The sequence below is a fragment of the Daucus carota genome, chromosome 5 (assembly GCF_001625215.2).
Source record: "Daucus carota subsp. sativus chromosome 5, DH1 v3.0, whole genome shotgun sequence".
NCBI classification, from domain to species: domain Eukaryota; kingdom Viridiplantae; phylum Streptophyta; class Magnoliopsida; order Apiales; family Apiaceae; genus Daucus; species Daucus carota.
The window spans coordinates 43,685,591-43,708,703 of NC_030385.2; the positions used below are offsets into that span (position 1 = coordinate 43,685,591).

At 32.6% G+C, this 23,113-nt stretch overlaps 2 protein-coding genes across 4 annotated transcripts; one reads left to right on the forward strand and one right to left on the reverse strand.

Annotated features, from left to right (window-relative positions):
- Positions 1-124: 124 nt before the first annotated feature.
- On the reverse strand, positions 125-11,148 carry LOC108224018 (CSC1-like protein RXW8). Of its 3 annotated transcripts, none has more exons than XM_017398537.2 (12): positions 10,933-11,148; positions 9,593-9,985; positions 8,351-8,497; positions 7,881-7,944; positions 7,523-7,729; positions 4,970-5,146; positions 4,078-4,379; positions 3,208-3,484; positions 2,738-3,016; positions 797-1,030; positions 479-722; positions 125-381 (listed from the first exon to the last, which is right to left on the reverse strand). In XM_017398537.2, the coding sequence occupies exons 2-12, from the start codon at positions 9,871-9,873 to the stop codon at positions 296-298; spliced, it is 2,298 nt and encodes a 765-aa protein (XP_017254026.1). In that variant the 5' UTR covers positions 9,874-9,985; positions 10,933-11,148; the 3' UTR covers positions 125-295. The 3 variants fall into 3 exon arrangements, with proteins under 3 accessions (XP_017254026.1, XP_063949791.1, XP_017254028.1); XM_064093721.1 differs by lacking the exon at positions 10,933-11,148 and adding an exon at positions 10,129-10,359; XM_017398539.2 differs by lacking the exon at positions 8,351-8,497.
- Positions 11,149-19,649: 8,501 nt separating this feature from the next.
- LOC108223887 (probable xyloglucan glycosyltransferase 12) lies at positions 19,650-22,926 on the forward strand. Its single transcript, XM_017398339.2, has 5 exons — positions 19,650-20,665; positions 20,784-21,092; positions 21,238-21,528; positions 21,628-21,741; positions 21,910-22,926. Exons 1-5 carry the CDS (start codon positions 19,892-19,894, stop codon positions 22,549-22,551), a joined length of 2,130 nt encoding a protein of 709 aa, XP_017253828.1. The 5' UTR covers positions 19,650-19,891; the 3' UTR covers positions 22,552-22,926.
- The last annotated feature ends 187 nt before the right edge of the window (positions 22,927-23,113 follow it).

Sequence of the window (23,113 nt, forward strand, 5' to 3'; positions counted from 1 at the left end):
TTTTTTCTTTTTTATGAGGGATTTCAAACCTCCATGTAAATCTAGACTCAACTACTAAGGGCAAGCATGCCAAGCGTCTCCGACTTGTACAAGTTCTATGATAAAACAGGCGAAAAAGAGCAGATGAACATGTAAACGGAATTCTTAGCATGCCACGGATGAAAAAACGCCGTATCGTCCTTTTAAAGGTATATACACAGAATTGCTACCTAGCTTTTCCGATGACAACAATTTGCCTATTCAGGCACATACATGACATGTATATGAAAGATGCTATCTGCATGCAGAATACAACCTAGCTGAAATAAAACATCGAGTCATCTCCATCATCTCGAAGGAGATCAGCTAGTGTATTGCCTGGCGTATAGTTAGAATTTTTTGCTGCAAAATGAATGCCGCGTTTGATAAATTTAGAGAAAGTATGGATATTTTAGCACAAAGTATAAAATGTAAGTGAAGAGAATTACTAGTGAATCACCTGGGTTTTTATCGTCTGCATCTGCTCGATTCGTGCCCAGTTCTAAGGCCTTGGGTATTGTTGTCCGCGAAGTGGATTTGAAGGAACCAAATGTCGAACGCATTTGTTCATTAAACTCTTTTACTTGTTTATCATGAGTGGAGCATGGAGACGATTGGAACTGACAATATGATGAATTCAAGTGGTCATGAATCTCTTTCAATCTTCCAGAATTCTCGTCCTGCCTATCCATCTCCATTACAACCTGGAGGAGCACATATACATTGTGTAAAAGAGAGCTTTCATGAGTCAAATTGGTGTTCGCATTTTGCTCAGTACCTGTGCAGCAGTGCTATGAAATACTGCAAAAAATCTTTGCCTCGAGAAGAAGTGGAAAAGGAGCGTGCAAATGATCAGTGCGATGGTGCAACTAGAGCAAACTTCCGCTTTCTTGATAGTGAATACTCCCAGGACAATCACTTGCGTCAGCAGCAATGAGAAGATTATAGTATTATGTGCAACGGGCCAATAAAGTCCACCAGTATCATACTTTGTGATGTATACATTGATAAACTGAAAAGGTACAATCAAATTATTAGATCACAACCAGACAAAAAGCATAATGATATAATCAGGAAAGAAGATCCATCACTGCTCACCATAGATTGCCTCTAATCTCTGTAGATTAACTACACCCTACTTTTGGGAACAGCGAACTCCTAATTGGGATTATATAGTAACCAAGGATGTTCAGCATTTTGAATCTTAAGATTTCACATTTTAATTTTTATTTCATTTGGAACTATAATAGAACTTCATTAAACATATGGGTAAGAAATTGGATCAAAAGAATCAGGATATAAACATGTATGGTTCAGATATATATATAAGCAACAATGTGCTGAACTAAGTTATATGTATTTGAACCTCTGTGGTTTCGTTTATATGGTTTGGATCTAAACCACGCCCATGTATATAAGCTCAGTTCTTATTTTCCAAATGCTAAACTGTTGGCTGAAGCATTGAAGTTCAAGAATATAACTAGTCTGGAAAAATCAAGCGGTAAAAAATTACTTTTCCGGGTAAGCTCATAAGGAACCGTTTGAAAACTGGAAGGTTAGCATACTTTAGAACTGTATATATTTGGTTCATCGAATAAGTCCAATATGGAATCATACTCTTCAACACTTCCCCATAAGGTATCAGAGACAGATAAGCAGTAATTAAATCAAATAAATGGGGTAGAAAAACTCCTTTATAAACCAAACTATGATACCATGTTCAGTATCAGTCCATCTAAAACTTCAGGTTATACTCTTCAACAGTCCACATGTACAAAATATATTGATATAGCAATGCATAGTGCCTTTGACCACACAAACATCAGTTAAGTTAAATGGTTATAATTACAATGATACTGGTGTGTGTTGTGGGATTTTTCTTTCAAATGAAAAGAAAAGTTCTTCAACTTGTTCTTCTCTGTCTCTTTCCTGAATTCGTGAACACATTTAAGATGGCATACACATTAGTGTGGGTATTTGAGACTCAGTACATGTTGCAAAAGATATTTGGCTAAAATAGTTGATACTTGAAAATTGCAGGTCTGGATAGTCATGTAAGAGTAAGTCCAATGCTAGGTGCTATATATCTATTGCTATTGCTATAATATAGCACCAAAAAGTGTTTTTTGGTGCTAAAATAAAACTTGCACTCCAATGCTAAGTTCTATAACTAGTTTTAAATTTAACCAACTCATTAACTTTTACCTAACTTCTATAAATAAAATATAGAACCAAGGATGTGGCAACATGGATGGATCCATCCTTGGTTTCAAATATAGAACCAAGGATGCATCTATGCATGGATGCATCCAAATATAGCACCCCTTTGGAGTTGAGTTTTTTTACTTTTGATGCTATAATATAGCAATAGAACCAAGTATAGCATTGCATTGGAGTTGCTCTTAGGAGCAAAATAGCAGGTAAACTTATTACCTGTCATAGAGTTTAAAGTACTTCCAATTCTAGAGTTCGAGTTCCCAATTTTCTATGATTCTATATATGTATTAGTGAATGTAGGTAGAAAAAGGCCTCTATTCGTATGTACTGTAGCCTGTATACCAAATAATATTTGGCTTTCTAGTTCACTCTCTCTTCGCATGCAGTCTCATTATATAAATTTCAACAATGCGCCACAAATTTACCCTAATAGCCATTACATACAACACAAAATTAGGCAAATTAGCTGACTTTATCTTTGTTAGGTTAAAGAAATTCTCACCTGATTACGATATACCAGATAGGCAAGTATAAAGTAAACCATCAAGAAGGGTAAAAGTAGAGGTGCCGTCACGGAACCAGTGAAGCCCAACAATCCAAAGTGAAGAAGTCTTGGGATTTCAGTGTGGTATGGGAAAGTCATTGGGCCATACCCTAAAACAGGTTTGCCTTTGAAAAATATTATATCCAACCAATGGCACAAAAGGACAACAGGTTGCATAAGCTCGGAAGCCAAACCCGTCCAACCTGATGTTAAAATGTACGTCATAAAGAAGACAGCCTGCAAAAGTTTTATTGTCCTAGTCAATAATTAAAAAAAAACACCTTGATTTTCATCTTCTCTTATTAGGTCCTGGATCTATAAGTAAGATAAATACTTGGGAAACAATTATGAAAGTCACAAATATCAAAAACAACTAAGAGTGCTAAGAGACTTAAGAAATTTATTAAATTAATTAGAAGAGAGATTACCAGTGATGGTACTCCATTGGCAAGTTGCAGCGGAATGTCCCATAAACTTGAAAGTGTATCGAACCTCTCCAAGACAGATCCTGACAGAATATTAGAGAAGAAGACATTCCAAACTATAAAAAACATAACTTTGCGGCATGCACTTATTTTCCTGCCACTACGGGCAACAGGACCCTCTACCGCCGCCAAAGTCGACATTAATGGTGGGACAGTGAGCAGTAATACTGTCAACATCACACTTGGTAGATATCCGGTAATCATATCAAAGATGAAGTTCCTGCAGACACATTGAAAATGTTTAAGAGACTACATAACTATCATACTCATTATCTATATGCTATCAACTGGCAAAGACTTGGTCTAGTGGAGAGGAATAGGGAACAAAAGTTACAATATTATGTGGCATGCTTGGTGTGCATTCCGTAATATTAAACTTTATATAGAGAAATCATGACAATCTTTAATAACATCTGTGTGATATGCACACTCGATTTATCCTTGACATCCTGGTAACTTTAGTATTATTTGGTAACAAGGTTATAACTTTGTGGGGGGCAAGGATCAGTGTAGTAATTCCAATAAGGTTTTCAGTAAGTTTCAAAGAGCATTTACAACGTATACTGGTAGCAAAAGTTTGGACCCTCCAGTCAGCTCTCATCAAGCACAAACGAATTTGCAAACGCTCATAAAACTTGCATGATTTACATATTGCATCAGAAAATGTATATTATATAAGCTAACAAAATTAAATTCATCTTAGACATATTGAAATGAACTTGGCTCCATCTAAATGGAATGACATTTATTAGGGCTTCATGAGAGTGAATTTGACAATTTTTTGGTTAAGTAGAACCTGACAGTATCACATACCTCTTTTCGCTCAACTTCCTCACGAACAAAAAATTTTCTTTGAGCTTATCTAGGTAAACAAGACTTTGCACAAATGACACAGGCACAAAAAAGAAAACCATCAACACACTTGCAGCCAAGTAAACTCCAAGCTTGCGAACCCAGAGTAATTTGTATGGTACACAAAGGTTTGCCCAGAATACATCTGGTGGTTCTGGCGCCATATCTGTAACCCAGAGCATAGGATTTGGTGATTGTTGTGTCGCTGCAGCAACAAGAGCAGCATAGCGAGTTCTGAAAAAAACTAAAGCAGCTGCACACTCCTGCATGGAAATACCTTAATAATGAAACTTTATCATCGCAGCCAAAGGATAATTTATGATGTGGTTACTGGTTAGAGTGGTTAAGCTTTAGGGTTGCAAGTAACGGTTCCCAGATCACGTCACTTGCAGATATACACACAGGAGACTTGCTACATTCATTATAACAAAATATGATTATAAATACTGGAAAAAAAATCAGTCTATTTAAGTACCAAAGAATCAAACAAATGAATCAGCCTTATCTTGGTAATTCAGTGAGATGTAAAATTTTTGGTACTATAACCATAAAAATAAGAAACTCATGGTCATTATATTTTACAACATCTTTCTTAAAGGTGAAGAGAATAAGAGTTATGCCCAACCACCACATATAAATGCATAGTCCAATATCCTAGGAGGTGCAGACCAGTAGTTGGCCGGTGCATTCCCAAAATGAATGAACATAGACACATGATTCTAACATTCAGTTGAAATACAATAAAAAAAATTTGGTTCTAAATCCCATGCAAAACATATACTCCTAACAGTGATATGCATAAATTTATCAGGTAACTTCATGTAAAACTTGCTAGCAGTGTCATGCATATCACCTTTTCTCTTAGATCTTCCACAAATTCAGTTCTATCGTCATCTGAATCCGTTGAATTCTTAGAAAGAATCTTGAAAGGCTTTTTATTTATTCCACAGAGGCCGCATCCTCCTAAATTAGATCCAGATGGAGCCGGATTAGGGGCCTTGAGCATTTTCAACATCATCTCTGCATCTTTCTGAAAGTTTTAAGGTGAAGACAAGAAACTTATGATTGACAGGTGGAAATTTCTAAATAAAGACCAGATATAATTTATTTTTTTTATGGAAAAAGACCAGATATAATCAACTAAATAAAAGGAAAACTTGTCGCACAGTAAGAAGTTAATGGCAATACTGTAGAAATTAAGTTTGAAATACATTTTCCTATGAAATTATTGACATACAATGAGCAAAAAGAATTAAAAACTGACATACTGGTTCAGAGAGGCATTCATGATAAAATTTTATACCAACATCGAATGACATATATTAGTTTCCCACGTATACTACAATTTCTTATCTTAATCTACAGACCACAAATGTACCTCATTGGCTGAACAAAATATATACAGTACTAAAAAGGATCAAAGTACACACACACACACACACACACACATATTGTCAGCCAATAAATTCTGCTAATCAGTAAGTATTAAATAGAAAAATATATAAAAATAAAATAAAATGATTGTATGCTTAATTCAGCAACTCTAACACTCATACACAGACATAATTTCTTACAAAACATATGTCAACTGGATAAAGGTTTCCGATTTTCTCGTCCATATATTTAAAGAAAAAAGCAGTTGACCAATATATAGTTATCGCTCTTCACCGCAGTTAATCAGCAAGTGAAAGAATCTTAGAAGTTCAAAAATCTAATTCTCTTCGAATTTTGACCAACTTCAAATCTTATGATTGATGTGTTATAGATGGAGCTATAACTACAGACATCCAATCAAGGCTCAAGCAAAAAAAGGAGGGAAGTTAGCATTTCATTTCGAATTTCTGTTAAGTCTGTTAGAATCAATACTGGCGGGACATTCTGTTAATCTTAGAACTCAACTTGTGGCAGCTATTCATATTGTTTAATATGTGTAACTGAAGGATTAATAATTTTAATAAATCCAATTTTGAATTCTCTTGTATCTCTCTGATATTACTCATCTCCCAATCTCATACTGTAAAAGTTGTTAAGACTCATTTCTTGATTTATACTTAATATCTTAAGGTCATATACTCATATCCCTGTCTTTAACATGATGTTCATGTAGTTTAGCACCATGTTTCTGGTCTATTTCCTTGAGCTTTATAAGAATAATGAATCACATATATGAAAGTAGATTTGAAAAAAATACAGGCCTAGAACTACTTTTATTATATTACTCTGCATATAGGGTCATAAACTATAAAACCAGACAATTTCTCTGCACAAAGATATTCTTTCTAGTGAGGGAAATTCATAAATGATCTAAAGCACAGAATAGATCATGGACACAAACCGCAATAAAGAAATAAACTCTAAAATATATTGAACGGAGATAGTAATTCCAGCAAAGGGTTTTGTCTCCGAAATTGTATTAAAACATTAAGACTATAAAATATCTTGGTTGGAGTCCCTATGTTTATTAAAATCTGGTAACCTGGGGAAGCTGGAATTTTTTTATGAAGATTTTAAGATATTACATTGATTATATATGAGTTAAGTTCTATGGAGTACAAAAAAAATTGGAGTATTGGAGTACAAAGTTTGATAAAATGTAATCTAGTCATCTAAATTTCAATTTTTTTTGTCCAATAATATTTGTAAATATTTGACAACATGCACATTATGTTCTGCAACATAAACATCGTGATCAAATGGTAGAATAATTACTTTTATAAATCATAGGACTCTATGTTCTGCAATATAACTAATAAGCAGAACAATAATCTTATTACTTTTTTAAAGTTGAAAGATATTAATGATTAATATACAATTATGTGCAAGACAACTTATAAATGATAGATTGTATCAAAATTTGGATAATCAAAGATATTATATAGGATCAAACTAAAAAATTATGATTTGTACTCCAATACTCCAATGTTTTTATGTACTCCATAGAACTTAACTCTATATATATATATATATATATATATATATATATATATATATATATATATATATTAGGGTATATAGATATACATTAAAAATTGTAAGAAAGTCGAGGCAACCCATAGCTCCACTTAATGCTTATTAGAAACTGAGGATGTTAACTCATTGCACTTTTTACATGACAAATTTTGTTGTTAAGTTTCTTCTTATCTTTAAGAATTCATCATTTTGTCACTTGATTGTAGCTAAAGGAAAATTCAGAATGACAGGTTAGGGAGCCATGACATATACTATCTATGATCTATTCTGCACCTGACTAGTTTCCTAGCTCATAAAAGAGGAGCTCATAGTCCATAGAGATATACTATACGTACAATCTGTGGACAGCATAGTGAATAAACACATGTACAACAAGATTTTTAAGGAATTAGTAACAAATACAATTGTCAAAAGTAATGTTATGTCAGAAGCTCACCACAAGTTGCCGAATTGTATCAGGGAAATAAACCATCTGGTGTGATAAGTAACTTGAAGGGTAGTAATTTGTGAAGAAGTTGGTTACTGAATCACTGTATGACTCTCCCGAAAAGGGGATAGCGCGAACAAGAACTGTAAAGAGACTTAACTTATTTGGATTACCGAGAATGTAGGTGATCCTCTTCTTAGCAATACTTTTGCTTTCCTAGACCAAGCAAGAACAATTACAAAAATATTCAGGACGTGTTAAACATAATAATGATTAATATATGGTACAGAAGTTTAACAAGACACTTAGGGGAATTCATACTAATTGTATATTGCTTGCACGACAAACTTAAAATTTAATCTCTTACTATGTACAGGAGAACACAGGCGCAGAAGGTTATAATGTATAACGCAGCACAATGAACCCAAAGCCTGAAAAAAAAAAAAAAAGATAAATCAGCAACAGTGTAGACCAATAAAGGAACAGAGCAAATGGTCTGTATAATACATAAAAAATTAAGTTTTATTTTGCTTGCATTGAACTAGAATTAGTGGAAACAGTAAAATTTTAATCTCTATAGATCATTAATTGTGGTAGAAGACAAATATGTAGCGGGTGCAGTTTAATCAATTTTAGTAGCCCTGAACATCTCGGATTAAAATGGAAGCCAGCAAGCCGGGAGTGCTGGGATCAATATTATATTTTCTATGTTGAACTTATGTTTACTACAATTGCTTAATGATAGCCTTCATTGTCGAACATCAATAAACTCCTCAAGTTAACATGTAAATAACTGGATCACAGATATAATCATCCATAGGGAGATGAAACTAATACCATTCTGACCGTGCTTTAATATTTATAATGGTGAACGCTGTGAGTGACTCTGTACGAATTCTCTTATGATGTACTGGTTGACCCAAATAGTTGAGTGGAAGCACTATACAAATGCAAATAGCAGCAGCAACGGAGAATACCTTGATACTGCATAAAATGCAAGTGTGAGTTCAGTATCTTAGCGTAAATATGTTACCTGTTGTATGTTAGACTGAAAATATATAGCATTCCAGCCAATGAAAAGGACATTAAACGTTAAGGTTCCAATGATATGAGTAATAGTGTGTGTTTCAACCACAAACTGATAGGACATGTAATAATCTTCAGGCATGGTGCAAGAAAGTAAATTCAGGATAATATAAATCTATTCACTTGCTGGGACTTACGAATAATATGAATTAGATAAGAATCTACCAAGAGGGTGAGAGGGGGATTAAGTGTGTCGAGAAAAACTAGTGTAAGGATTAATAAGAAAAGAATGATTAAGAAATAGGAAGTAAAAAAGCGGAGGATAAATACATTTTATCCGCTAATATCCTTCACCAAACCACTTTAAAAAAGAGATTTCTCTAAGTAAGCTCCTTCCAGGTGTATCCATGATATCATAGCAAACTTGTATAAACGTTGAAGTTGCCTACTCGCTGCAGCATTTTATCCATGGATTTACCCAAGTTTGGGTGCAAGTGTACATCATGGATATGTGTCCAAGTGTCAAACTGGGCAAAACTTTAAACATATTGCATATTTAACCAAAAATGAAGTGATTAGTGTTCACACTCATGTATGAGATCTGACAATCCGACATGGATACTTAAGTGAAATAAAGTTCGGGGTAAAAGAGTTGTGCAATTACAAATTTTGGCGCACTTTATCAAGTTAAGGCAGAGAAAGTGTAATAAGGAACTTACCGTTTTATGCAATAATAAATACCGAGCTAAGCCAATACGGAGTCAATGTATAGCATGTAATAATGTACTTAATTGCAACATTTCAAGATATAATAAATCATAAAAAGATGAGGAAAACAATACTAGGCATATCACTGAGTTCTTTGAACTACCTTCAAAATGAGAGAAAGAAATAAATCACTCACTTTCAGGTTGCAAAGACCTTAATATTAGAATCTATATCACATAAATCTTTAGAAAATTTGATTACTTCCATTATCATAGACCACCCAGAAATTTTTTGATATAGTAGAAATTTGTATCAGTGACAGATATAAAAATAATGTGTACTTACCAAAACAGAACTATCCTGAAAAATACAACTGCATCTAGACCCCCAATTGCCAATAAATCTTCTTCGGTTGTCTCCCAAGCTCTAAGTATCCAGCTAGGTGAAGGAACATATCTGTCAAAGGTAATTGGATCCTCCTCGTTTACTTGTACTTGAGAGATCCTTTGCTCAAAGTACACGCTTACATTGCTTGGTTGTTTTCTTAATATCGAATACAGCGAGGCGAGCCCTGTACACAATGCTATATTAATTCCAGCAGAAGTACACAAACCAGCTACATTCATCGGTCTTCCACTGTGTTTGAAACCTTAAAACCCAAAATATAGCATCACGAAAATTGTGAGGTCACCATGAAGACTAATACTGTGGAAACGAAGTGGCACACCAGTGAAGTAGCTGCAAAGGTCAACAACCAATGTCACCTAGAATATCTTGAAAAACGATAGGCGATTTCTGCATAACTATTAGCTAAATACCTTCGATTGGCCTGGACAAGCATGCATAAACATTTAACATAGAAATAAAACTTAAATGCCTACCTGTTACTTGCAATTTTTAGCTCCTCTCCCTCGCCATATTACCATATATAAAAAGCCTTATTCATGAAAATGAGAGGAAGAACATGCAAATGAACAGGGTTTAAGTAAAAAACCATGATGACCGGAATGCAACTATACATAATTCCTCCAAATAACCTAACCCCACATTTGTGAAATCTGAACACATTGAAGTGGCATTCATATTCTCCAAAACTTGAGGTCTTTACGGAAACAGCCTCTCCACATCCTAAACCGACGATTAAAGATTTTCATACATGACACTCTCCCAAGCTTGCTGAGTGGGACATACCGACTATGTTTGGTTTGTTTGTCTCTGTTCTAAATATATAATATAGGAATTTTCAGCATATCTATAAAATTGGGAGACTAAACTTGAACACATTCTGTAAACTGGACTGCATTTATGCAACTTTTCTTTTGGGAATAAATTCGAAAACAAGGTGAGCTAAAGGACATAATGGAACATCCCACTCATTTTGATAAAGAGTATTTGGACCTTTATAAGCCCAATCACATAACTAATTATTTCTTTCGAATTCGACAACGATGAGATTTTCCTATAGCAGATAAGAATCCATCATTCTAGAGCCAAAAAAAATCAATTTCTGGAAATTTAATAGAAAAATCGCATTAAATTGTTTTAAAACAATCTTTCTTCTTGGGGTCTATGCATGCAAAACAGATGCAGATCATAAAAACAATAAAACAACAGAAATACAAGTTTAAATAAATAACACCAAATTGTTAAAAAATATATAAAATAGAGAGAAATAAATTCTTTACCTGCACCGATATGACATGCAAAAGTGTGAATTTGATAGTGGAAAGTGTAGAATTGAGAGAGACTAATTAAATGAAATCACACTATTGTTGATGTTTTTCTGATGATTCAGGGGAGGAGAAGGTGAAGAAGAAAACCCAGAAGACAAGAACCTATGATTATACAGGTGTGTACTATATATAGAACTTGCTTTTTTGTGTCTGCATATTTTAGCGGGTGTGTCTCGAAACTGCAAATATAACTATATATTTATATTCTACTCCAAAAAAAAAAGTATACATTTATATTTTTATTTTTTTTATGTAATGTAATTATGAGTCCCCAAATTTTTAGACCCTGATCGCTTAACCTGTACTACTAGATACTGAGGTAAGAGTTTTGTATGCCTAATTCTAATACATACTTTTATTTATCATAATTTTGTAATTGTACATTTCATCAAAGCATATAAAATTTTATGTAATTACTATTTTATTATAAAATTTCAGACAATCATTTTATCGTAACAGTTTCAGAGATATTCTAATTAAGGACCCGAAATTTTGTATGTATAATACAAGATATTACTTTTTTACAAAATACATATATTTCATATTGTGTTGGGTTACCTGCAACTTAATTTCATGCATAATTTATATTATAATATAAATGAAATCATATAATTAAATGACATTTATTTAATTTTATTGTTATTAACATATATTTTTATCAGTGTCTGCCTTCTTTCCTCTCCACACCACCTAAAAGTTTATAATTAACCCTCCAAAAGCAGTGCATTGTTGTTTTGTATGATCATTGCTTTCCATTTCGATGTGTTATAGTCATCCCACAAATACAAACACCTATTTGTTCTTTGGTATTTGTGTTTGATCCATTATCATGAATAAAAGACTACATACCAAAAGTTCCTTCTAACTGGTGTGCTCTGTTCATATCTTTTTCGATGCTTTTCAACTAGCCCAGGGTTTGGCAAGCGAGACAACTATAAATTATAATAATGTCCTGAATATCCTAAACATAATTACAAAGTATTTAAAATAAATAAGTCATCCAATGATCTTTGTCTTAAAATAAAATCCAACATCTATTTTATTTTATCAAAACTGAATAAATGTATAATCATATCACTATTGAATTCTCCCATCTTGGATATACAACCAAACAAATTATTGAAAAAATATGTATATTTTATAATATGAGCACTCGATCATAAATACATCACTATTTTTAAACTGAGTTAGTATCATGAAAATTCCGTAGATTTATAATGTCGAACATGATAAATAATAATAAAAATTCAAATAAAAACCAAACTCTCATAAGAGAAGAAATCGCACAAAATCTAAATAAATTGAAATTCTAGTTTTAAAAAATAAAAAGATGAAACAAGTGTAATAAAAAGAATACAGAAGGGGGTGTTCACCCGTAAGTCATTGAAAGTCCCTAAAACAAGGAAGGGAGTTTCAAATTTTTAGGATCGTTTGGTTCCAACAATGGTATGGGGTTGAAATGGAGAATCGAGTTAAACTGCTTTAAGTATCATATTTGATATCATGTGTTTGGTTGGTTGAGTGTTGGAATTAATATATACCATTTTTGTAAGAATTAAGTTATTACTTTATATTAATTAAAAAATTATTATTATTAAATATTAATATTTCAATACTTAAATAGAGATAAAAAATCAAAAATGAATGTAGCTCATATCCAACCCCTCTTGGAGGATTAAAATATGAGTTCAAGATTTTATTTTTTTACTTTAATAATGCAATACAAACTAATATCGCAGATCACGGGAACTTTTACCTTTTTTAATATATTTATTAAAAACGTGCTAAGACATTTTTTATTGCTAACCTTGATCAAATAATACTCTCTCCGTATCCTAAAGTATATAATATTTGAATTTTTAACAAATTCTTCTTTGGAGAATTCCAGACACATCATGATAAAAAATTTGAGCACATGGCAAAAATTATTATTTCTAATTAATTATTTTGAACTAAAATTTTGATTACATATTTTATATAATATTTTTAAAAATAATAATGATTTGACTAAAATACATAACATTGTTGAAAAAAGCATTATATCTTGCAAGAACGAGGGGTAATGATCCTTAATCCTTAATTATATGTTAAAATAATACTTTTGTTGAGCTGATATTTTCTAAATTTTAATATAATATAGATATAGATAACATATTTAAATATTTATTAAAATAATATATAAACTAACTTCTTTCAAAATTAGCACTTTAAATAAGTTTAACATTACCGCACTTTTTTAGCTTTTTTCCTTGACGGAGACCAGTAATGATTTGAATAAAGAGCCGTTGATAGTGGCGGAGCCTAATGAAAGTGATGGGATATACTCCCTCCTTCCCATTTTAATAGTCCACTTTGCAAAGAAAAAATTTCCCATATTATTTGTCCTACTTCTTTGTCCAATACAATTTTATACAAGTTTCAATGTTAACATTTATTAGCATGTACAATTTTCATGATTTACAATGCAAACTATGTTGACTTTTAACAAAATGAATGAAAATTTAGTAGTGTTTTTGTATAATTAATGCATAACAATGATAACAACATATCATATTTAATTTTTCTTAATATGTGTGATTTGAGCAAAGTGGACAATTAAAATGGGAAGGAGGGAGTATATAACTAGTGAGTTCTAATTTCTTCTCTCATGCCTCGACTGCCACACGAGTGCACTTGGAAAAGTTGATCTCAGCGTAGCCCAGGCAATCAACCACACAACTGATTAATTTTTCTATATAAAGGCCGTTTGGTTTAAATCTTAAAAATATTATTTATTATTTATGAGTCAAAGTTTATTTATACTTGGATAAATTTATTGATATTTATAATATAAGATGTATAAATTTATTAATATTATAATAGAATATTTTAAATTTTTATTGTGTCAAATTTCGAAAACAATAAAAGTCAGCAGAAAAGTATCATTTTCAACTTATCATATCTCCGCTTGTAAGTTAAAAATTGACTTAGAGCATCTCCAATGGTGTGGCTAAAAGTGGTTGGGTAAATTGTACCTGTAAAGCATTATGTCGAATTTGCCGAAGTTGTAAGCCATTTTGCTTCGATGGTACTGACTATATTGGTTGATTATATTTCACAAATAGTAAAATATTATTCTTTCAAGTTATTATAAATAAAATGTATATTATCATATAGTAATAAATGATACGAAAATTTGCTACAGTTGTTGCTACATGTTTGTAGAGGTTGACCAAATATAGCCAACATCAATTGGTTGGCTATATTCTTAGACAAGGGTTATGTGTGGTTGAAGTGAAGCAAATTTCACACATTATCTATAATTTTTATTTATGATATAATTTAATGAATTTTAACTAAGAATTGTGATGAGTTGGAGAAGCTCTTATAAATTATAAACCACAAGTCAGATATTTTAAACACAACAAGACATGATCGTATTATGAAAAATCCTAACTTAGATTATAGAAAATGTTAGAGCATCTCCAACGGCGTTGGCTATAATCGTTGGCTAAATTGAACCTGTAAGACATTATGTAAAATTTGCTGAACCTGTAAGACATTTTGCTTCAATGGTATTGGCTATATTAGTTGGCTATAATTTAAAAAGAGTATGTTATTAATATTTTATATTGTTAAAATAGAATATATCAGTTCAATATAGTAATAAATGATGTGCAATTTTTCTACAGATTTCTTACAGACCTGTAGAGGTTCGACAAATTTAGCCATCCATAGGAGGTTGGCTAAATTTATAGACAACAGCTGAGCATGGTTGGAGTTGAGTTTTTCGCATTGTTGGCTAAATTTTTTTATTTTAGGTATGCCAATTCACTTTTTAACCAAGAACTCTCAATGGTTGGAGATGCTCATAATTATCGAGTTCGACTTCTACAAAACCTGTGTAGGTATTAGGTAACACCTGCCTCGATAAATCGACCTTGACAGATTTGCAATCAGATAAATAATAAATGAAAATGGGATATATTTTACAGTAATCGTTGACAATACCTGTGTGGAACAACGGTTATTGATGCGTAAATCGTAATCAGCGGAGTATACTATTAATTAAATAATTAAAATTAAAGAGAAAAATGATTAGGGGACCAGGGAGATTAGCAAGGCCTTTTGCAAAACCTAGCAATGCGCAAGTTACACCTCTGGTTGAGTCGATGGTTTGAGCAGACACCTGGACAAAATATACGCCCACATATGTCTGAAAACGACTGATTTATTTATTACGAGATTGAGACTTGCAATGTTGCCGACAGTTTCCTATTTTATTACAGGCCACTTCAACGTATTCCGGAACGTAGTTTCTAAATAATAATTTCTCTAAAAATTTGGAAAAACTATAATTTATCATATTAATCGAATTTGAACGGACGAAAAGACAAAGAAATGAGTACTATACGGGGACCGTTTGGGTTAGTTTAAGATAACTGACTTCTTACTTAATTAGAAAAGTAAGAAGTAAATAAGTTTATAAAGTGTTTGGAAAAGAAGCAGAAATTCTGAGGAAGAACTTAGCATTCTCAGTTGCTTAAAAATGTTTCTGCTTATTTACATAAACATGTCAAAAAAGCAGAAGCCGGAAGCAGCTCCGGCTTCCGGGAAACAAACAACCCATAAACTGAGGAAGTTCATTAGGTCGTTGAGCTTGGCTTCAAAAATATGTTTATTGTTCATAAATGAAAAGTTAATTATAAATGAGAAGTGATTTTTAATTCATGTGTTCGGACAATTTTTTTGATATTTATAATTTTTTTCTACATAAAATTATGAATAAACTATTTCTATATTATGACTTATAAATTCAGAATTTGGGTTTAAAAATCCAGCCAAACAGGCCATGTTATTTCGCAAGAAAAACTTGTGATCAGAAATTTCCATTAATAAATAATTGTGCTGCTAATTATTAGCTTAAGTATAATTAAACCACGAATGACCTTTACCAATGGCCTACTGGTGATTAACAAATCTACTTTTCTACTACCTAATCTTGCAATTGCCCTAATCCGGGGCAATCGAACTGGTAGCTCTCTGGTTTTCTTATTAGACATCCTCGATTCCTTAGAATAGTTTAAATTGGAAAGTTAACTTTAGCACTCTAGATTATTCTAAAATTCCGTCTTTTCTATTAACAAAGTAATTAGCAGAGCTGTTATCCATAATTAGAGTTACTACTAGAGTACTAGCTAGCTGTGATAAGCATCGCATTGCTTCAAATTAATAATATATTAGTATCCAATAATTGTTCAAAAGAAATCATTTACCTTTTTACTTTTATTAGCAAAAGAAATCATGACTTTATATAAACGTGTTTTACTCTCTCAAGTTTAGTAGAGTAATATTAAAATTCTATTCAAAATATTTGAACAAGAAATCTATACTATACTATTAAAGCTGAAAGATTAAAAGTTTGGTCGGTCGGTACTTGGGCCAAAATACGGGCCTATATAACTAATAATTCTTTTTAATTTGGGCCAAATTACGGGCCTATCTATATAACCAATTAATAATTCGTTTAAAATCGTCGGTACTTGGGTCAAAATACGGGCCTATCTATATAACTAATTATTCTTTTTAATTTGGGTCAAATTAATTTGGGTCAAATTACGAACCTATATATATAACCAATTAATAATTCTTTTAAAATCGAAACAATAAAAGTTTGGTAGGTCAGTACTTGGGCCAAAATACGGGCCTATCTATATAACCAATTATTCTGGACCTATCTATATAACCAATTATCTTTTTTAATTTGGGCTAAAGTACGGGCCTATCGATATAACCAATTAATCCTTTTAATTGAAATATATTACCTTTTTTATATTTCTGACTAAAAAACTTAATCTTCTAAAATAACATTAAGAAACATGGTAATTACTTTTTTTAAGTAAAATATATTATCTTTTCATAAATTTTCTAACTAAAAAATTAATCTTTTACAATTAATACGAACATGGGCGACATATTTATACGTAAAGATGTGAGCCAAAAGTCTAAACGTCAAATAATAAAAAATAGAGAGAGTATTATTATATTGTCGGGCGGTCGGTACTTGCACCGAAGTACGGGCCTATCTATATATAAAACCAATTATTCTTTTTAACTAAAATAAATTACCTTTATATATTTATTAGCTAAAAGAACTCAATCTTCTAAAATAATATCGAGCAACATAGTAATTGTCTTTTTAATCAAAACGGGTTATCATTTTTAGATTTTCTAACTAAAAAATCAAGTTTTTACAATTAACACGGACGTCATGTATATTAAAAATATAATTATTAATAAATAACATGTGATATTATTAAACCAAAAATACATTAATAACATTATTTTTAAATACTCTAATGATCTCACATTAAAAAAAATATTACAAATCTATCATATACTATATATTATTACAATATTAATAAAACCGAAATAAAAAGTTCACATGGTCGGTCAGTTAGTAAAGTTGGTGAATGGGTTGGTATTCGACCCACGGAGCTCTTGAATTTATAACATGTTATACTATATTTTTTTTATCATTTATTAAACCAAAACATTAAATTCAAATTAGTATGATGGGTCGGACGGTCGGTATTTGGTTTCATGCGTCTCTTTAAATTATAATATGTTTTATACCATATTATGAATTATTAATAACGAAATATTAAAAAGGTTGATTGGTTAGTTTATATATGAGTTTATAGGCCTTCTTAAATTATAACATGCAAAAAAAAATATTTTAACATTCTTATTAAAATATATATGTTCGACCTAATATTTAATTAGCCATTTGACGGACTTAACTATGAAGAATTTATCCAACTGCTAAATAAAATATTTATTTAACCACATTATTCTATCATAATTTTATTTTTACAATAAAATTAGATAAATTTAAGATATATAAAATAAAATAACAAATATGTTAACCGCCCGTGCATTGCACGGGTTATAAGCTAGTATGAAATAATGTTCAAAAACTAAAACGCATGGTTGTTTTACTAAAGGCAGACTTGGTCATTACCCCATTCCATAGGTGACGCTCTTTCGATCCCCTGTTTCATCTCTGACCGACATTTACACATTTTATTTCAGATTAAAACATTAAAAAAATAACATTTAAAATGTGAAAAGATCCACCAAGTTTAACATGATTTTTCTAATCTTTTCCTGAAGCAGATTCCGGGAGTATTTGGCTGGGATTTTGCCCTCGGTTATAAATCAAGAGTAGCTTATTAATATTGTTTGTAAAATAAATTATTTTAATCAACTTCGTAAATGACCATTGAAGAGATAATTTATAATATTTTTTTATTATATTTATAATTTTTATGCCCAATAATTACGAGTATAAAGAAAATTTAAATAAATAAAATAAATATTACTTTTCACTTATAATTAAATTTTAATAAATAATTTTTTAAAATTACATAAAAGGACACACTTTAACTTAACGATTTTGCTCTTTGATTTCAGCTTCTCGAAACAAGAAGCCCTCCATTTGACAAAAATCATACTCATAAACCAAAATCTCGAAATGCGTGATTTAAGAAAAAAATGAGGATAAAATTAACTAGTGTATGTGTGCGTGTAACAACGTCAGTAATGATACTCTGATAGCTGTAATAAAACTAAGACTTAATTACCGAAAAAACTATTAAACTATAGTGATTTTTTCATTTTAACCATAAATCTAATTTTGTTGCAGAAAAATGCAACTAACTAATAAAAAACGTATTTGAGAGAACCCAATTTGAAAATATTTCTAACCATGGTTAAATGGATGTCATACACAACTTTACTAAAATATTATTTTTTTATAATTTTATTTTAAATATTTACATAATTCATTGTACACACGCCAAACAATCAGTTTTTTTTCCGTAGGGCGCACCGGGTAAATCCACGACTTCACATAATAGCCTGCAAACTGCACTTAAGTGACAGACTCTAGTCCAAGCGGCATAATTTTTTTCCCGTAGGACGCACTGGGTAAACCTACGAGTTCACATAATAGCCTGCAAACTGCACTTAAGTGACAGGCTCTGGTCCAAGAGGCATAATCACAAATTCTGCTCCCTTCAGAAGTTGAACTTGTGACCAAAAGGATACAAGTCCCCTCTTTAAACAGTTGAACCAACCCTTGCGGGCAATTTTTATTTGAATTATCAAGGTTCGTCATAATATAATTTATAAATTCGATACAAATATCATAAATCACATGGAAAATTATCAATATAATCATACACATGTAGCCAGTAGGCTATGGGTGTTTCATAAAAATCATGCTAACATTGTCCTCTGCCTTCAAACATAAATTATAATTCGCTCAATATTTGTGTAAAATATGAATTATGATTTTGACATTTTAACTCGATAGTAAAAAAATAAATAAAATTCGTATACTAATTAATTTATAACTTAGACAATATATGTGGCATACATCTCAATTTTAACTTAACCATGATTATGGATTAGTGAGATTGGGTTTTAAAAATAATTTTTTAAAATTACTTGCATTATCCCGCAATAAATATACTATTATGGTTAAATTGAAAAAAACATGATAGTTGTATAATTCTTTTAGTAATTAAGTCTAAAACTAATGAAGCTCGTTCTTTACTCATCTTCCATCTCCATTCCTCTGTAAATCAATCTTAAAAACATCTCATCTTCTTACATAATCACACACGGACAGACATATTTCATATCTTATAGTGTCTGATATATATATACATACACGTATAGATACACACTTCACTCTCTGTCTCCCCCATTTTCTCTGCAACTTTTTCACCAGTCTCGAGAAATGAGATCATATTTGTAGATTTCAGCCATCTGGGTCCTTCACATTTTGCTCATTCTACAACCCCATCTCGGAATCTTGGATTTTTTTCACTGATTTCTCATCTGGGTCGCCGGAATTTGAGAAATGGCGCCGTCGTTCGAGTGGTGGGCTAAAGAAACCCACAGAGGGACGCCGGTGGTTGTGAAGATGGAGAATCCGAATAACTGGGCCATGTTGGAGCTTGAGTCCCCTTCTGATGACGATTTTCTCGCGCCGGAGACTGCCGGAAATGGGAATTCCGGCAGCACGAAATCCAAATCTCGCCGGAATAAAAATGCCAAACAGCTCACTTGGGTTCTCCTGCTTAAAGCCCACAAAGCTGCTGGTTGTTTGACTTCAATTGCTTCTGCATTGTTTAGTCTTTCCTCCGCCGTGCGCCGCCGTATTGCCGCCGGAAAAACGGACTCCGATGAGTCTGAAAGGCCAGTTGTGAAATCAAGGTTTTATAAATGTATAAAGGTGTTTCTTTGGTTATCTGTTTTGTTATTAGGTTTTGAGATAGTTGCTTATTATAAAGGCTGGCATTTAGGTAAACCAGATCTTCAGTTAGAGTATTTATATACATTAACAAGGCCATCAGGGCTGAAAGATGCATTTGATTTGCTTTATTCCAGTTGGGTTTCGATTAGGGTTGATTATCTTGCTCCCCCTCTTCAATTCCTTGCCAATTCTTGTATTATACTTTTTCTTATCCAGAGTTTGGATAGGTTAGCTTTGTGTTTGGGTTGTTTTTGGATTAAATTTAAGAAGATTAAGCCAGTTTTGAAACAAGGGTTAGAAGATCTTGAAGCTGGTGATGGTACTGGTGGTTACTTCCCTATGGTTCTTGTCCAGATCCCCATGTGTAATGAAAAAGAGGTGAGTTTTGTATGCATTTGTTTGTTCTTTGTCTGAAATTTGGTTTCTCGCTTTAGTCTGAATTCAGACAAAATAAGAGATTATTCATTGTTTTCAACTTGGAAGTTTGTGTTTTTAGGTTTATCAGCAGTCTATAGGAGCAGTGTGTAACTTGGATTGGCCAAAATCTAAATTGCTTATTCAAGTTTTAGATGATTCGGATGATCCAACTACACAGTTGTTGATCCAAGATGAGGTTTCTAAGTGGCACAAAGAGGGTGCAAACATTTTGTATCGGCATAGGGTGAATAGAGAAGGGTATAAAGCTGGAAATCTCAAGTCTGCGATGAATTGTAGTTATGTTAAGGACTATGAATTTGTTGCCATTTTCGATGCCGATTTTCAGCCCAACCCTGATTTTCTTAAGAAAACTGTTCCACATTTTAAGGTAATAAAACTTCCTTGCTTCTTGTTTAACTTGATTATTACGCCACTGCTTTTTTGTCACTGCAAACACGCATCAGGCGAGAAGCTAATTATACAAGTTTTTGTGGTATCAGTATTTCAATGTATTGGGGTTTATGACTTTGTAGGATAATGAGGAGTTAGGGTTGGTCCAGACAAGATGGTCCTTTGTAAACAAGGAAGAAAACCTGTTGACGAGGCTCCAAAATATTAATTTGGCATTTCATTTTGAAGTAGAACAACAGGTGAATGGGATTCTACTCAATTTCTTCGGATTTAATGGAACGGCTGGGGTGTGGAGGATCAAAGCCTTAGAAGAGTCCGGTGGTTGGTTAGAGAGGACCACAGTTGAGGACATGGACATCGCAGTCCGAGCTCATCTCCATGGATGGAAATTCATCTTCCTTAATGATGTTGAGGTAAATTTCAATGGATAATACATGTAGTACAATCAGTACTGCTTGTTTGGAATTCTTATCATTTGCTGAAAACATTTGTTTGTGTAATCCAAATTTCAGTGTCAATGTGAACTGCCGGAGTCTTATGAGGCATACAGGAAACAACAGCACAGATGGCATTCTGGTCCGATGCAGTTGTTTCGTCTCTGTTTGCCTGATATAATCCGTTCAAAGGTATTTAACTTGTATGGTCTTCTCTGTCAAAAAAAAAAAACTTGTATGGTCTTATCTTCACACAAATATATTTTTTAAAACCAAACTCTTCACTCGCTGATGTAAGTTCTAGTTAATTGGTATTAAAGTGACCCATCATTGTGTTAATGTAACTTCTGATTGCTGCAGATAAGCTTATGGAAAAAGTTCAATATGATATTCCTCTTCTTCCTTTTAAGAAAATTAATACTTCCATTTTACTCTTTCACTCTATTTTGCATAATCCTTCCAATGACTATGTTCATACCGGAGGCTACGCTCCCAGCATGGGTTGTTTGTTATATACCAGCAACCATGTCATTTCTTAACATACTCCCAGCCCCAAAATCTTTTCCTTTCATTGTCCCTTACCTTCTATTCGAGAACACAATGTCAGTAACCAAGTTCAATGCCATGATTTCTGGTTTATTTCAACTAGGAAGTGCATACGAATGGGTAGTTACCAAGAAATCTGGACGCTCCTCAGAAGGAGATCTCGTTTCCTTAGTTGACAAAGACCCAGAAAAAAAGCCTCTAAGGGGCAACTCATTGCCAGATTTAGATGAAATGCGAGGAGAAATTGAAAAGGAAATCAAGAAGGAGCAGATGGCTTCTAAGAAGGTAAAACACAACAGACTATACACGAAAGAGCTCGCACTAGCTTTTCTTCTCTTGACAGCTTCAGCCCGAAGCCTGCTGTCTGCCCAGGGAATCCATTTCTACTTCTTACTCTTTCAAGGGGTTTCATTTCTACTGGTCGGACTTGATTTGATTGGCGAGCAGGTTGCTTAAAGGAGCATTGGTAGGCTTTGCAGGGATTACATTGTAAAGAAAGCTATTCTGGCTTTTGTAGATATTGAATTGAAGATCAAACACGGAAATGAACTTTGTCGATGAGTGAGTTAACACCCTGTCTTCCTCGTTCAAACTCTGGTTCTGATTCCAGCAACTTCTGGTTGGACATGCAGCAGAATGATCAAATACCAGTGCACAGAAATGGAGGTAGATGATTTTATATGAAAATTCGATAATTAGTAGCCAGTCTTGTGATTTCATTTGTACTTACTATTGAAAATCCACAGTTCTACGTTTCAGCCATTCATTCGTTTTTTAGACTATTCTTTTGTAAGAACACAAGCTATTTCAAATGTGTGCAGTTTCAGATCATCTTAGTAGCTGTGCAGATTTTTAAGCACTGTTCTTTGTGTAAATTTGATCGATATGTAAACATTGGCAATTTTCTTCGTACGATCCTGGTCTTCGGAGAATTTAGAAAAAATCCGAGTCAGAATCTAGTCTTCGGAATTTTTTTTAAAAACGAGTCATTTTCGGGCTGTGAAACGTGCTACATGAA